At 47.1% G+C, this 16,294-nt stretch overlaps 1 protein-coding gene across 2 annotated transcripts in view; it reads left to right on the forward strand.

Annotated features, from left to right (window-relative positions):
- The window catches only part of PTPRN2 (protein tyrosine phosphatase receptor type N2), a 1,212,473-nt gene that overhangs the window by 479,572 nt on the left and 716,607 nt on the right, over positions 1-16,294 (forward strand). For both annotated transcript variants that reach the window (XM_075587846.1, XM_075587847.1), the window contains exon 10: positions 4,259-4,345. In XM_075587846.1, the coding sequence (XP_075443961.1) occupies positions 4,259-4,345 (87 nt within the window). The remainder of the gene's footprint in view (positions 1-4,258; positions 4,346-16,294) is intronic.

A 16,294-nucleotide genomic window follows, 5' to 3' on the forward strand; every position in this document is an offset into this window, starting at 1 on the left:
CAGAGAAGACCTGTTGCAGTCTTGTATCTTCCTGGAGGATGGGTTGTAGTTCCCTGGCGATCTTGCGTAGGGCTCCTAGGTGTGGGTTATATGTGACCACCAAAGGTACCCTGTCGCTTGTCTCCTTCTGTTTGTATTCAAGGAGATCACTTCTTGGTATTCTGGTGGCTTTGTGAATTTGCTGGTCTACAATTCTGTGCTTATATCCACGGTTTATAAAATCTGATCTCAAGGCTTTTATCCGCTGGTCTCTGTCTGCTGTGTCGGAGCATATCCGGTTGTATCGTATGGCTTGACTGTAGATGGTTGCATGTTTGGTGTGTGTCGGGTGGAAGCTGTTGTCCCTCAAATAGCTGGCTCTGTCTGTAGGTTTGCGGTATACAGAAGTCTGTAGTTGGTTGTTCTTTATAGTAATGGTGGTGTCTAGGAAATGTACTTCGTCCGGGGAATTGGTGAGTTTGAGGTTGATGGTCGGGTGGAACGTATTGAAGTTGTCATAGAACTGTAGGAGGTCCTGTTCGCCAGAGGTCCAAATCAGGAGGATGTCATCGATGTAGCGAAGGTATGTAAGGGGTTTCAAGTGACAGGTGGAAAGAAAGTCACATTCCAGTTTTGCGCAGAACAGATTGGCATACTGTGGCGCCATCCGAGTACCCATAGCGGTCCCGGTTGTCTGGAGGTATGTGTCATTTCCAAATGTGAGGTAGTTATGGGTCAGAATAAATTCGATGCATTTAGTCACTGCAGGAACACTACTAGCAACCATGGATGTAGAGTCACTTTATACAAATATCCCCCATGAGGATGGGATTTCAGCCTGCATATACTTTCTGGGACCGCAGGAGCCACTCACAGAGACAGTGACTAAATACATCGAATTTATTCTGACCCATACCTACTTCACATTTGGAAATGACACATACCTCCAGACAACTGGGACCGCTATGGGTACTCATTACTGACACAAGTGAACTCTCTTCCCATGAGCGCTAAAGCCATGTCTGTACATACTGTGCTATATGTATGCACACACAGCTGTCTCTTACACATAATAATACTCCTTGTTTTTCAATCCCTATATACCAATAGGGACCACACACTTTTAGTTATGCTACAATCTCTCATATTTCCACACCTACCCACACCATTTATATTAACTCCCACTCCACACACACCTTTTGTAAAGCACTGTATACACTGTGGGCTCTCCATTCATTTATATTCACACAGATACACACACACACTTACATCACTAACTTTCAGGAACCATTTAACACCTCTAGCCATAAATCACATCCACACACGGGGAAGGGACAAGCACAGATAACATTCCAAGAGACACTGTTTTTAAGTATACCCTTTGCTCTTGCTTCATTCATTGTAACATCGCCGGAAGAAGAGATCAGTGTATCTCGAAAGCTTGCACAAATAAAAGCATTTCGTTAGCCACAGAACGGTATCATCTATTTATTTTTTGATTATCTATATCTATATATATAGATATATTCACACACACACACACACACACACACACACACACACACACACACACACACACACACACACACACACACACACACACACACACACACACACACACACACACACACACACACACACACTCACACACACACACTCACACACACACACACACACAATGTTAGTGCTACCTGTGATGCTCTGGACATACACAAGTGGCAGAAGTGTTCATGGTTTTAAATCAGCAACGCGCTAGAAGGCGGCAGGTCTGTTGCACTACTTCACCCACGGGAGCCCACCACAGGTTCCAGTAATGCTGGCTACATCTCTAGATCTCATAACTATACACACATATATTTATATATTTATATATATACAGACACACACATATTTGTGTGCATATTTATCTACATATATACAGGGCCGCTGACAGATTTCCTGCGCCGAGGACCATATCAGTGGTCTTGTGAGCCCCCCCATTCACACCACATCGCTCTCCCCCTCACCACATGTTTTTCTCTCCCCCTCTGTCTCTCACTCTCCCCCCCTCACCTCTCTCTTTTCCTTACTCCCTCTCTTACACCTCCTCTCTCCTCACACTCTCCCCCTTCTTCTATCACTCAATTCCCCCCTCACACTAATTCCCTCCTCCCCCCAGCCACACACACACTATTCCCTCCAATGACAACACAATCCCCCCCCACAATAATTGCCCTACTACAATACACACACAATCCCCTCCGACAAAATACATTCAACACTACCCCCCTATCCCCAAATACATACAACACTACCCCCCTGTCCCCAAATAGATATAACACTACCCCCCGTCCCCAAATACATACAACACTACCCCCCTGTCCCCAAATACATATAACACTACCCCCCTGTCCCCAAATACATACTATACTACTTCCCTGTCCCCAAATAGATATAAAACTACCACCTGTCTCTAAATACATACAGAACTACCCCACCCATCCCCAAATACATACAACACACTCTTACCTTGGTGATAGTCTCAAACCTCTAGTTGGAGCCAGGGTCCGGCTCTCCCAGCTGCTGTGAGCCTCTCTTCCATGCCAGGTCTCCTGCTGGTCCTGCCTCTCTCCCGACTGTGCATGCCTGAAGCTCGGCTCGCGCGGAAGTCGGGTACAGCTCTTGGAAGACAATGGCCAAAGAGAGAGGCACCCAGCATAAGAGAGAAACAGGACCAGCAGGTGCCCCGCAGCAGCTGTGGAAAGTCAGGGCCCAGTTGCAACCAGAGGCCCAGCAGCCAGAGGCAGAAGTTGGGCCTGATGCCTGGACACAACCAGCCGGGAAGCCGCTCCCCCAGCCACCGGGCCCGGGACACTTGTCGCGGCTCTATCCCCCCCTGTCGCCGGCTATGCATACAGTAGCGGCCGGGCTGAATCGAATGCGGCTGCCCCCGCAGTTTAAAAATAGCGCAGGCGGCGCGGCTGTCTTCGGCCGAAAACCGTCCGGTTTTCCCGCGCCTCGGGCGCTTTCAATAGTAAGCGCCATAAGCGCTTATCTATTGAAGCGGCCACCGCGCGGGAAACTCCGTTTTTAAACGAGAACAGACCCGCGGCTAGCCCGCTATGCACCCGGCAAGCTTTACAATAAGCTTGGCCGGGACAGTATATACATACAGTACCTGCACTTTCAGACACAAATTAATTTTACTGAAGCCTTTATTATTGTCTTTGTTGTACTGAATAGTCATTCTGAAGCAAATGGGTGTTTCTGTGTATGCAGTGTCTACTCCTGTTTCCTCTCTCTGTCTCTCTCTGTGTGTATGTATTATATACAGGCATACCCCCGTTTAAGGACACTCACTTTAACTACACTCGCGAGTAAGGACATATCACACAATAGGCAAACAGCAGCTCGCGCATGCGCCTTTCAGCACGTCCTGAACAGCAATACCGGCTCCCTACCTGTGCGCAAGCGGGGAGACTATAGAGCCTGTTACAAATGCGTTATATACATCAGTTATGCAAAAATATGCCGATTGCAGTACAGTACATGCATCGATAAGTGGGAAAAAGGTAGTGCTTCCCTTTAAGTACATTTTCGCTTTACATACATGCTCTGGACCCATTGCGTATGTTAATGCGGGGTATGCCTGTATATATATATATATATCTGTATATATATATATATATATATATAATAAAAAAGAAATAGACAATACCGTTCTGTGGCTAACGAAATGCTTTTATTTGTGCGAGCTTTCGAGATACACTGATCTCGTCTTCGGTGGTGTTCCGGGGGTAACACCGCCGGAAGAAGACATCAGTGTATCTCAAAAGCTTGCACAAATAAAAGCATTTAGTTAGCCACAGAACGGTATTGTCTATTCGGTATTGATTATTAAGCTCGGCTAACACGGTACAGATACCTCTACACACACATATATACATACATACATACATACTTACATATATATATATATATATATATATATATATATATATATATATATATATATATATATATATATGTCTGTGCATCAGGGGTCCATTACACTTCCTAACAATTCCATTTACACCTTATTGTTTGTCTTATTGCTGGAAAATTCAGGTGATTCATCATGCCCGAAGAAGCACCTGATCCCAATTCCCTTGATATCACGCTCTCTATGTGACAAGAATATAGCAAGCTATGGCTTTCATATCCTAACAGGCCAAGGTGATAACTCTTTTGGGACTTTAGCCTTTCGCCTATTGATGAGTTTATTTTTTTGTTAATGCTTTTTTCTGCTTTCTCCTAACAGCCCCCTGACTGTGGAAAAGGGCCTAGAATTACTAAAGAAGGTTGCAATGCTTCGCAAGCAGCAAATGGATGCATTTAGTGATGTCAGGTGTGTCTCTTTATCTTTTTACTTTTAATTTGATTGCATGATAACATTATCATTTTGAATTCTGAGGAAACTGAAAACAAGACAATAAAATAATGATATGTATTTAAACTAGGCTATATACAGATCACTGAACTTTTGTTTAGTTAGTTCCCTAACGGGGATAGGTTTTTGGTTTATGTTACAAATAAAACCACCAGCATAATATTTCACCGGAACAACTGTGTTGCCTCCTCACTAACTACGGTCATTCTGCCACTATATATACTCACATTTAAAATGTCTTGGTATTAAGCATGTGTGGGGAAATCTTAATCCATCTATCAGAGGGACAAGTGATTGGGCATTACTAACGCTATGCAAGAGACTGACAATGTGGCCTCTATTATGGGTAACAACTACCCAGTATAGGAGTGAGAGCTACATGGGGATGAAGTCCAGAGTCATATGTTTTGCCACAAGTTATTTTCACGTATGATGTATGTCGATACTTGTGGAGCATTATAGTTGGCTCTCCAATAAGACACTTTTTTTAATACAAATTCTTGGTGCCAGTCTTTTTGCTATCTGCTTCTTCACACCCAGCCTGCTCCTACCCAGCACCCTGCAAAGGTCCGAGAGGCTGAGCACTGCCAATGTCTATAGTTAATCTGATGTGACCTCCTTTAGAGCCGGGTAAGGAGGGTTACATATGTATGTTCTCCTTCCAATTGGTTCAGGTCTCTTAGGTAGAGAGTTTAATGCTACCTCAGACCTGGTGGATTTATTATTTATTTCAGGCACACATTTTTATACATCTCATTATAGCATAAACTATTCCCTCTTTTAGTTCATCCTATAACCACTCCCCAAAACACTCAATACCACAAGGGTAGCATAATTCGAGTAAAGAATCTTGATGTATTGACAGTTTATATTGACACAGTAAAAAATGATGCAATATGCACCTTGTGTGAAACTTGGTACATATGCACCTATGTCTCCTGGCTGCAACTGCACCACAATTAGCAAAGCAAAACATCCTTGCTTTATTTGTTTGCTTTAGTACAGTACATCTGATGCAATTTTGGTTTTGCAGCTTCATTCCCTTGGGTTTAGCAATCCACCCCACAATAGTGTTTTGTTTTTTCTCTCTTACCTGAACTGACATTTCTCTGGAACTGATTAGTTGTCCCATGACATCCAGGGACACATAGTTCATGAGCAGTGAGCCCTGGTTCCAGCATGCAAACTGGTAGATCCAAAATGGTCAGGGTCTGCTCTTGGGATCAAAAGAAAAGCTGCAACATAATTGGGAGATAATGCAACAGATTCATAGGCGGTTTGGACAGTTACAAATTCAGACAAATACTTCTAAATCCGCCATTGTTTTCAAATGAGAGAGACAGAGAGAGAGAGAGAGAGAGAGAGAGAGAGAGAGAGAGAGAGAGAGAGAGAGAGAGAGAGAGAGAGAGAGAGAGAGAGAGAGAGAGAGAGAGAGAGAGAAAACTTGAAATAACTCGTGGGGAGAACCCTGTGCAACCCCTCAAGGTGTGCAGCCCCTCAAGTACAGAGGGGGAAGGTACAAGTCTGAGCTCAGGATTGGGCAGAACACAGGCCTTGTCCCACCTCCTCCCCTGTCACTCAAGAGAGTTGCTTACTGTGGGGAAAATCCCTGGATTGGTCCTGACATTGCATGCACTGTTCCCAGGGCATGCATGCCAGAGAGAGCAGACTGGTAGCCAAAACCAGACATGGCTACATACCTGTATATACAACAAAAAATAAAAAGCCCCAATACAACATCCAAATGACAAAATCTATACTTAAATACATATCTGTTTGTCTTCTCATAAGTATTGGTCATTTAGTTAAACTCTTTAGCCAAAATGTTATAAACCTGCAGCCACGTCATGGCATGACCAGTATGCAGGTCCTAACACTACCTGTGAACATTCTCACTTACTTGTGCAGTGGAGGGAGACATTTCTCAATAGACTTTTTCCCCACAGGTGCATGAAAAAACCTGCTATTTAAAAAGTGGGGAGGGTGAGCTATAAAACAGCTCCAAACAACTGTTACCAGATGACAATTAACAAACACACACAATCCCTGCAAGCTCTCAACCCAACATCCAAATGACAAAGTATAGAGTTTTATACCTATTTGTTTATCTTCTCATAAGTATGGGTCATTTAATTAAACTCTTTGTCCAAAGCCTTGTGCCCATCTCTAGTTTTCTGCGCATACCATTTTGGGTCTTAATATGCTCAACCTTACACTTTCTACCATACAGATGTAGCACATCAGACCCGACCACAGTGGTTATCCTCCGGCACTGGGACAACCGCAGTCGTTGTCATGCAGCTTGCTCCGGTGCCGGACACAGTAAGACTTGCTACATCTGTAGAGAGAGAAATAAAATTCGAATTTAATAAACTGCCACCAAAATATTACATTTCCCATCTACATAAACATGACAAGTAAATATGACCTTCTAACTCATCTGTGGATTTTGTGCAGAAAAATATTTAGCAGTTTGTACTGTCACGTCAAGAGAGCCCGACACACATTTTAATAGTACTCACTGCTATTTAGAAAGTAGCTGCTAACGCTACCACAGCCAGCCCCTAATGCTCTTTAATCCTATTGCACACAACCACTATCATACACTGGTACATGTACAGACACACTGATGCAGTTGGAGATACAGCCCCGATGTTCTGAAACTGCATGTCTGTACTTTGGTGTTGCACCCATGCAGCAGAGATTTTTTAGCCGTTTATATTTTGTATTCTTTATGCCATCGGCAAGTCAATAAATCTGACAATCTGTTGTCAACATCCACAATTAGAGAAAGTGAGAAATATAAATATTCCATAAAAATGTTAAATAGCAGTAGAAATTCTACAGAAGCTTAAATAGTTGTTTTCGATAGGGATGGGTGTGTGAAATCAGAACCTAACAGAAGCTGATATTGCAAACACCCAAATATAAAATCAACGCTAAAACCCTTAGCAATTTTTAGAACCAAGACTCCAAACGTATTGAGTTACAGAACCAGAATACCATGTCAAATGGTGATTTTCACCATCCCTTTTAAAAACGTTTTACAGTTCTATTTTTGTAACACTGTCCCCTCCCCCCCCCCCCCTCACGCCCCCCACCCCACCCCAATCTCATATAAGGACCACTACTGGGGATCTACAGTATTACTGTGTGTGTGGTGCGGTACCTGTTAGGCTCACAGGAGTACTGAGTCGTCTGCATAGATGGTAATGAGACCAGGACAGGCGTAGGTGGATCTCTGTGTTCTTCTTATCAGTGGTTCAGCGGTGATGAGACCCATGGTATATGGATGTCAGTCCCCATCACTGCACTCTTTACCCCTCCTGTCCAGGAACTGACACCAGGGAGAGGTATAGTTGAACAGGGTTTATTGTTGTGCATAGATGCAGCAGCACTTCAGAGACACCATACTGCTTCTATGAAGTCCCAGGACTTCTAGATGGTGCTGCCCTGATATTATAGGGCCTTAAGTCTTGATGGTCTCTAGGCCGTCCGGCCTAGAGTGGGCAGGCTTTCCCCCGATGGGTAAGACTGACAGCCCTTCCTCTCTCTTTGCGGAACAGAGTAAGACTACTCTCACTTTGATACTCTCCTTGGAAGTCTCTGGAAGGGGCGGGCTCATGGACTGTACCCATCACTAGGCTATACACAGGCCATGAGTCACCACCTTCCTTCCTTTACTGTTATGGAACAAGAGCCACATTTCTGACTCACCCCCCTCTCTCCTTTGCAGTTTCTGCCTGTCAGAGTTTATTCCCAGCTGCATGGAGTCTGCAGACACATACTGTGCCTGCGTGGCTTGCAACAATGTTGCACTCCTTGCCTGCGAGCATGACATCAGTGAGCTGCTACAGCAGTCTCTGAGATCCTCACCAGAATGGGCTAGTCTGCCCCCCCTCCTGTTTGTTCAGACATGGTCTGCCCCTAGACTTTTCCTTTGCCCACACCGCACCTCACTTCCTTTTCAACCCTGGAGACAGTGAGTAAAGAACCTTTCTCTGTTTATAACCCTTGGTGAGGCCATCTCTTTTTACCGGTTCCTAACTAATAATCACCAATACACACCATCCACAAGCATCTGTACCCTGCTACCTTTTCCCAATAAAGTGGAGGAAATATTACAGGGCTTGGAGTGATTTAAAAGGGAACTGTGTTAATGCTATCGGGAGCCATTCATACCAACGTGCCCTGGCTTCAGAATAGTAAAAAGAGGACCGTGTGCCTTGGGAAATACACACAGAGGAGCTGCTACCCACAGCCTTTATGCTAAAGATACAAGCGAACAGCTTACATAGCAAATATATAAACAGCAGTCTCTCACCACATTGCACAAGCACGTTGCTACACAGAGCCACAAGCCTCTACACAGCAAACTACCACAGCTTTATGCAAAGACAGTGAGCAGCCTTACTTTGCTAATACTACACAAAGGAATCACACAGCAGCTACTACTCAAAGACTCTATGCTATACAGAATAGTCTCTGCACCCCAGGACAAACAGCAGCTTCACTCTGCCAGACAGGGCAGCAAGCTTTATACAGCAAACTGCACACAGCCTTGCAACTAACAGTGCTTCTCTCACAATACCTAATTGCCTTTTTCTCTGTCTGAGTCCACCCGCTGCTCAGCCCCACAGTGAGGAGCCAACGGACATCTGTAAGTACAGCTACCCCAACGCTGCACGCTGCAGGACACCGCTCGGCATCATCTGAGACAGACGCCCATCGCTGACAGGTAAAAGACCGCACGCCACACGCACTGGCAAAGGCCTACACACACCTACAGCATGGCAGAACTCAGAGCCTCATCAGACATCACGCAGGAAAGCGATCTCTCAGACACAGAGACCGCTGCGCATCTGCAACAGGCGCAGGCAGGCGCAAGGCCTAAACGGACAGTCACACTGACACAAAAGGCCCGCGAAAAATATGAGAATGACATTGAAGCACACCGCGAAAGGTTAGAGAAGGCCTGGGAGGACACTGGTCGTGAAATATGTAACGTTGCAAGCACTAGTGATCAGGAGAAACAAATTAGGCAAGCTATAGCCCAATTGAGGTCAAGTCACAAACGTTACCAAATGCTGTCACAAACATATCTCGCCTACCTAAAAAGAATTAACACAGAGGAAAGCCTCAGCGAACGCGACCAGCAGGAGGCAACTGACCTGGAGCGTGACGGCTTCGTGCAGACCACTATTACTGAGGCCGAAGACCAGAGAAAAGACCTTTTGCTGGAAACTGCATCGCAGTGCTCAAGCATATCCAGACACTCATCAAGGTCAGCAAGATCAGTGCAATCTCACGCGTCTAGCGCAAGCGCGAGCGCTACCAAGGCGCGAGCCACAGCAGAGGCCGCACGTGCCAGGGCCGAATATGGTCGGAGAGAGGCAGCCGTAAGGGCAGAAAGAGCGCGCATAGAAGAGGAGGAGCAGAATGCTACCGCCGCCGCTGCAAATGCCGCCGCTGCCACGGCGCGTAAAAAGGCCGAATTGGACGCGGATCTAGAGGCACTTAATCAAGAGAAGGAAGCCGCCGCCGCCATAGCCCAAGCCGAAGTCCTAGAAGCAGCTGCGAGACAGGACGGCGGGGAGCTACCGTACAGACGGATAGCTTCAGAGGATCCAGCCCAACGCACTGAAGACTACGTAAGGAGCCTCTTCAGTGTAAACACCAGCGCACCACCTCAACACGGAGGGAGCGACACCACAGACAACGAAGACTCGCTAGGACCACGAGGAGAAGACGCTGCTCTGTCAATGGCATACGCTGCCTGGGATAGCCACAGCCGCAACAGTGATCCACACGCCAGAGCGCACACGGATGCACCACAACAGGCTCGTAATCCAGGTACACCCACGCGGGAGAAAACAGCCCCTCACACTGGCCAGCAGCCATCACGCGTCCACGCCAAGGAAGAGGCGACCGCACAGACCGTCCCAGCAACTACCTCAGAACGGGGCAAACGCGCCGACGTCTCAGGTCTGACAGACATAGCCAAGTACATGATCCGGCGCGACTTGGTGCACGCAGGACTCATCAGCTTCGACGACCGCCCTGAGAACTACAGGACGTGGAAGTTCACGTTCAAAGACGCAATCGACAGCTTGGACTTCTCAGCAAGGGAAGAGCTCAACCTGTTAGTTAAGTTCTTGGGGAACGTATCCAGGGAGCAAGCGCAGAGACTTCGGACGGCAAACGCACATCAACCCCAAGTAGGTCTGGACCTAGTGTGGAAAAGGCTAGAAGAGACCTATGGCAGCCCTGAAGCAGTCGAGGATTCACTCTTCAAAAGAATCGAGAGCTTCCCCAAGATCACGAATAAAGACTACTCGAAGTTACGAGATCTTGGAGACCTGCTGCAAGAACTGGAGTTCGCAAGGAAAGACCTTAATAGGTCTCAACGCCCTAGATTCAGCTCGTGGAGTGAGACCCATCCTGGAGAAGCTACCCTTCAACCTCCAAGAAAGGTGGCTTTCACAAGGTTCCAAATACAAAAGGGAGAAGCAGGTTGTCTTCCCCCCATTCTCATTCTTCGTGAGCTTCATCTGCGAAGCGGCAAAGACAAGAAACGACCCCAGCTTCGTCTTAGGGGCGCAAACCACATCCAGCGCCAGCCAACCGAGGAACGAAAGGTCAACAGCAAGGTGCAAGGACTCCAGAACACCAATCTCGGTCCACAGGACGGACGTGCCCCCTACGACCCACGCGAGTCCCAGCCAGACGGCCGACAGGGACAAAAAACCAAGGGACCTTAACAAAGAATGTCCTATCCACAAAAAGCCGCATCCACTTAACAAGTGCTTCGGATTCAGGATGAAACCCATAGAGGAGCGAAAGAACCTACTCAGGGAATGGGGAGCCTGTTTCAAATGTTGTGCTTCCACAACTCATTTATTCAAGGACTGCAAAGAAGCTATGAAATGCACAGAGTGTGATAGCGACAGGCACATAGCCGCTCTACACCCGGAAGCTATGAAGCCCAAAGCAAGCAAAGCCCCTAACCCTCCGACAAAGCAGGGCGGGGAGGAAGAAGTGGGAGACACACCCCCCCCGACGTCAGTAGCATCCAAATGCACAGAAGTATGCGGAGAAGAAAACGACGGTAGATCTTGCTCTAAAATATGTCTGGTAGCAGTGCACCCAGAGGGACAACCCCAAAGAGCCAAACGGATGTATGCAATCATCGACGACCAGAGCAACCGATCGCTGGTCAGGTCAGAATTCTTCGATATGTTCAACATACAAGACAGTACTTCTCCTTACACTCTCAGAACGTGCGCAGGGCGAATGGAGACTACAGGGAGAAGAGTGAATGGCTACACCATATGCTCAATAGACGGCAAAGTGAGCATGCCCCTTCCCACACTCATCGAGTGCAATCACATGGCGGAAGATAGGACTGAGATCCCCACGGCAGACGTGGCGCGACACCATCCCCATCTAAAAACCATTGCCGATCATATCCCACCACTAGACGAAGATGCCCAGATCCTGCTGCTACTTGGCAGAGACATCATGAGTGCACACAAGATCCGCGTACAGCGAAATGGGGACCACAACGGCCCAAGCGCCCAAAGGCTCGATCTAGGATGGGTGGTAGTTGGAGAAGTATGCATAGACAGGATACGAGGACCCGACAACGTAGGCGCCCTACAGACGAACTTGTTGGAAAACGGTCGTATATCCCACTTCAAACCTTGTCCGAACCACTTTCAGGTCCACGAGAAGCTCGAGACCAAAAGGAACTACGGAGACGCGCCTGTGGCAAGAAAATACCCCAATGACCTAGGGAGTACAGTGTTCCAGACAACAAAGGACGACGACAAACAGGCGCCATCAATGGAAGACAAAGAATTCTTGAGGTTAATGGATAAGGAGCTCTTCAAGGACGAATTGGGCAGTTGGGTGGCCCCACTACCTTTCCGTTCGCCAAGAAGACGCCTCCCAAACAACAGAGACCATGCTATGTCTAGGCTCGCTTCGCTCCGCCGCAACCTACAAAGGAAACCGGAGACCAAGGAACACTTTGTGGCCTTCATGCAAAAAATCTTCCACAGTGGCCATGCAGAGTTGGCGCCCCCACTGAAAGAAGGCGAAGAATGCTGGTACCTCCCGTCGTTTGGCGTCTACCACCCCCAGAAACCTGGCCAAATCCGAGTGGTATTCGACTCCAGCGCTCAGCATCAGGGAGTCTCCCTAAACGATGTTCTCCTCACCGGGCCGGATCTGACGAACAGTCTTCTGGGAGTGCTGATCCGCTTCCGCAAGGAACCTATCGCCGTAACCGCAGACATTCAACAGATGTTCCACTGCTTCCTTGTGCGAGAAGACAACCGTAACTATCTAAGATTCCTGTGGTACCAAGATGACGACGTAGAAAAAGAAATCACGGAGTACCGCATGAAAGTACATGTCTTCGGGAACAGCCCATCACCTGCAGTGGCAGCCTACGGCCTCAGAAGAACGGCCCAAGACGGAGAAGCAGAGTTCGGGAAAGACGCCAGGAGCTTCGTCGAAAGAGACTTCTATGTGGACGACGGATTAAAATCAGTTCCCACCAAAGAAGAAGCCGTAGATCTACTCAAGAGGACACAAAAGATGTTAGCGAAGGCCAACCTAAGGTTGCACAAAATAGCTTCCAACAGTGCCACAGTGATGAATGCGTTTCACGCAGATGATCAAGCACCAGATCTCAAGAATTTGGATCTGGGGACCGACACGCCTCCCATACAGCGGAGCCTGGGGATAAGCTGGAATCTTAAAACAGACACCTTTACGTTCCAGGTAGCCATCGAAGAAAAACCCTTCACACGTCGCGGAGTCCTGTCCACCGTTAACAGTCTCTACGACCCGCTAGGATTCGTGGCTCCTGTCACTATACAAGGGAAGTCCCTCCTCAGAGAAATGTCCTTCGAAAAACAGGAATGGGACACCCCACTACCTCCAGAAAAACGAAAAGAGTGGGAAACGTGGAAACACTCCCTGAAGGCCCTCGAGCAACTTCAAATCCCACGCCCCTATTCACCTATATCTCTCACCGCCGCACACAGCAAAGAGCTTTGCGTGTTCTCAGATGCCTCCACCAAAGCTATAGCAGCGGTGGCCTACCTAAAAACCACGGACGTGGATGGAAGTTGCCACATCAGGTTCATCCTTGGCAAAGCTAAGCTGGCGCCACAACCTGACCATACTATACCCAGACTCGAGCTGTGTGGTGCAGTGCTAGCAGTAGAACTGGCGGAGCTTATCGAGAATGAGATGGACAGCAAACCAGATGCCGTCAAACTCTACACAGATAGCAAGGTGGTACTGGGATACATCTACAATAAGAAAAGGAGATTCTACGTATACGTAGCTAACCGTGTAGAAAGAATCAGGAAGTCAACCCAACCAGAACAATGGCGCCACGTGCCCACAGAGCAAAATCCCGCAGATCACGCCACCAGATCAGTACCCGCATCTCAACTGCAGAATACGTCGTGGCTCACAGGACCAATGTTTCTTGCGCAGCCTGCGGAAACGCTACCAACCCCAGTTGACGATTTTGAACTCGTGGATCCCGAAAAGGATACGGAGATAAGGCCCCTACAAGTATCCGTGGTACTCACCAATGTATCGCACAAAAACGCATTCGGATCACATCGATTCCAACGCTTCTCAAAGTGGACGGCCCTTCTGCGAACAGTAGCCCGTCTCGGGCACATAGCCTCCTCCTTCCGCCAGACACCAGATGGTAAAACTACCGGCTGCCACGGCTGGCACATCTGCAAAGAGCTGCGCACCGTAGAGGAAATTACAAAGGCTAAGGAAACTGTTCTCAGTCATGTTCAAAGAGAAACATATGCGGAAGAGATCAAATGCATTCGCGGAAAGAAGAGTGTTAACGAAAACAGTCCACTTTGGAAGTTGAATCCCTTCATCGACAAAGACGGCCTCATGAGAGTAGGAGGCCGCCTCAATAAGTCCCAACTGAGCAGGGAGGAAAGCAACCCTCTTATCATCCCTGGCCGGCATCACATCACCACTTTGTTGGTGCGCCACTACCACGAACAAGTCATGCATCAGGGACGACACTTCACCGAAGGCGCCATTAGGGCGGCGGGCATTTGGGTCGTTGGCATGAAAAGGTGCGTGGCCAGTAATCTCCACAAATGTGTTAGGTGCCGAATGCTGAGAGGCAAAAGCCAAGACCAAAGGATGGCGGATCTACCTGTCGACAGACTTAATACAGAACCCCCCTTTACCTATGTAGGACTTGATGTATTTGGGCCCTGGATGGTCATCTCGCGTAGAACTAGGGGCGGACTAGCAAACAGCAAACGATGGGCGGTACTCTTCACCTGCATGAGTATGCGAGCGATACACATCGAGGTTATAGAATCTATGGATGCTTCAAGCTTCATAAATGCCCTCAGAAGGTTCTTCGCAGTCAGAGGACCAGTTAAACAAATACGCTCCGATTGTGGTACCAATTTCGTTGGAGCATGTAAGGAATTACAAATAAACACTAAGGACAATAGAGACAATAGTATCCAAAGATACCTGCGCGACCAAGAGTGCCGTGGACTTTTAAGAGACATTGTGGTGCGTCAAGCTAACCAAGAGCTGCGCACCCACCTGGCTTCCCTTACTGGAAGGCCTGGCCAAAGGACTTTGATGCCAGTGGTACCAGCCGGTATCACATTGCTATGGAAATATGGACCTTTGCAGTATATTGTTATGTTGTATGTATTGTACATATGTTCCACATAGCTTGCCATATAGTGGTATCTACAGATACCAGACGGGGAGTGTTATGGAACAAGAGCCACATTTCTGACTCACCCCCCTCTCTCCTTTGCAGTTTCTGCCTGTCAGAGTTTATTCCCAGCTGCATGGAGTCTGCAGACACATACTGTGCCTGCGTGGCTTGCAACAATGTTGCACTCCTTGCCTGCGAGCATGACATCAGTGAGCTGCTACAGCAGTCTCTGAGATCCTCACCAGAATGGGCTAGTCTGCCCCCCCTCCTGTTTGTTCAGACATGGTCTGCCCCTAGACTTTTCCTTTGCCCACACCGCACCTCACTTCCTTTTCAACCCTGGAGACAGTGAGTAAAGAACCTTTCTCTGTTTATAACCCTTGGTGAGGCCATCTCTTTTTACCGGTTCCTAACTAATAATCACCAATACACACCATCCACAAGCATCTGTACCCTGCTACCTTTTCCCAATAAAGTGGAGGAAATATTACAGGGCTTGGAGTGATTTAAAAGGGAACTGTGTTAATGCTATCGGGAGCCATTCATACCAACGTGCCCTGGCTTCAGAATATTCACTTTCAAGGGAAGCAGAAGGGGGGTCACTGGCCCATAGATTAACCTGCTACTGCCTGGAACTTAACAGGACTTACATAGCAGATATACTATGTGGGAAAAAATAGGTATTATGGACATACCATGTTACATTTTAGTTTCCTAATTATTTTTATGATTTTATATTCATTTTAAGTAGTTTACATCCGTTATCGTGCTATTTTTGCATTTTCCGGCTTATTTTGAGTTTTTCCCATAATTTGTTAAAAATCCCCAACATGAAAGTGCCCACCCTTCTTTTGTGCACTAACCAGAAGTTGAACTTTTAACGCTAAACACAGAGCAAACGGTAGCATATTGGGTTACAGAAAATATAAGAAAAGATAAGGAAATTGCAAGCTACACATCACTGATACACACGACTTTGTTCCCTTTGCTTTGCCATTGCATCATAAACAGTCTGATATATTGTGCACAATAATATTCTTTAGAGTTCCAATAATATGCTCAAACCAATGACTAAGGAAGGGATAGGAATTGAACCTTATTGCACATATAAAGCTTTCTGTGAAACTGTTCCACACATCCTGCAGGCAGGGATAATGCAA

The sequence above is a fragment of the Ascaphus truei genome, chromosome 2, assembly GCF_040206685.1.
Source record: "Ascaphus truei isolate aAscTru1 chromosome 2, aAscTru1.hap1, whole genome shotgun sequence".
NCBI classification, from domain to species: Eukaryota; Metazoa; Chordata; class Amphibia; order Anura; family Ascaphidae; genus Ascaphus; species Ascaphus truei.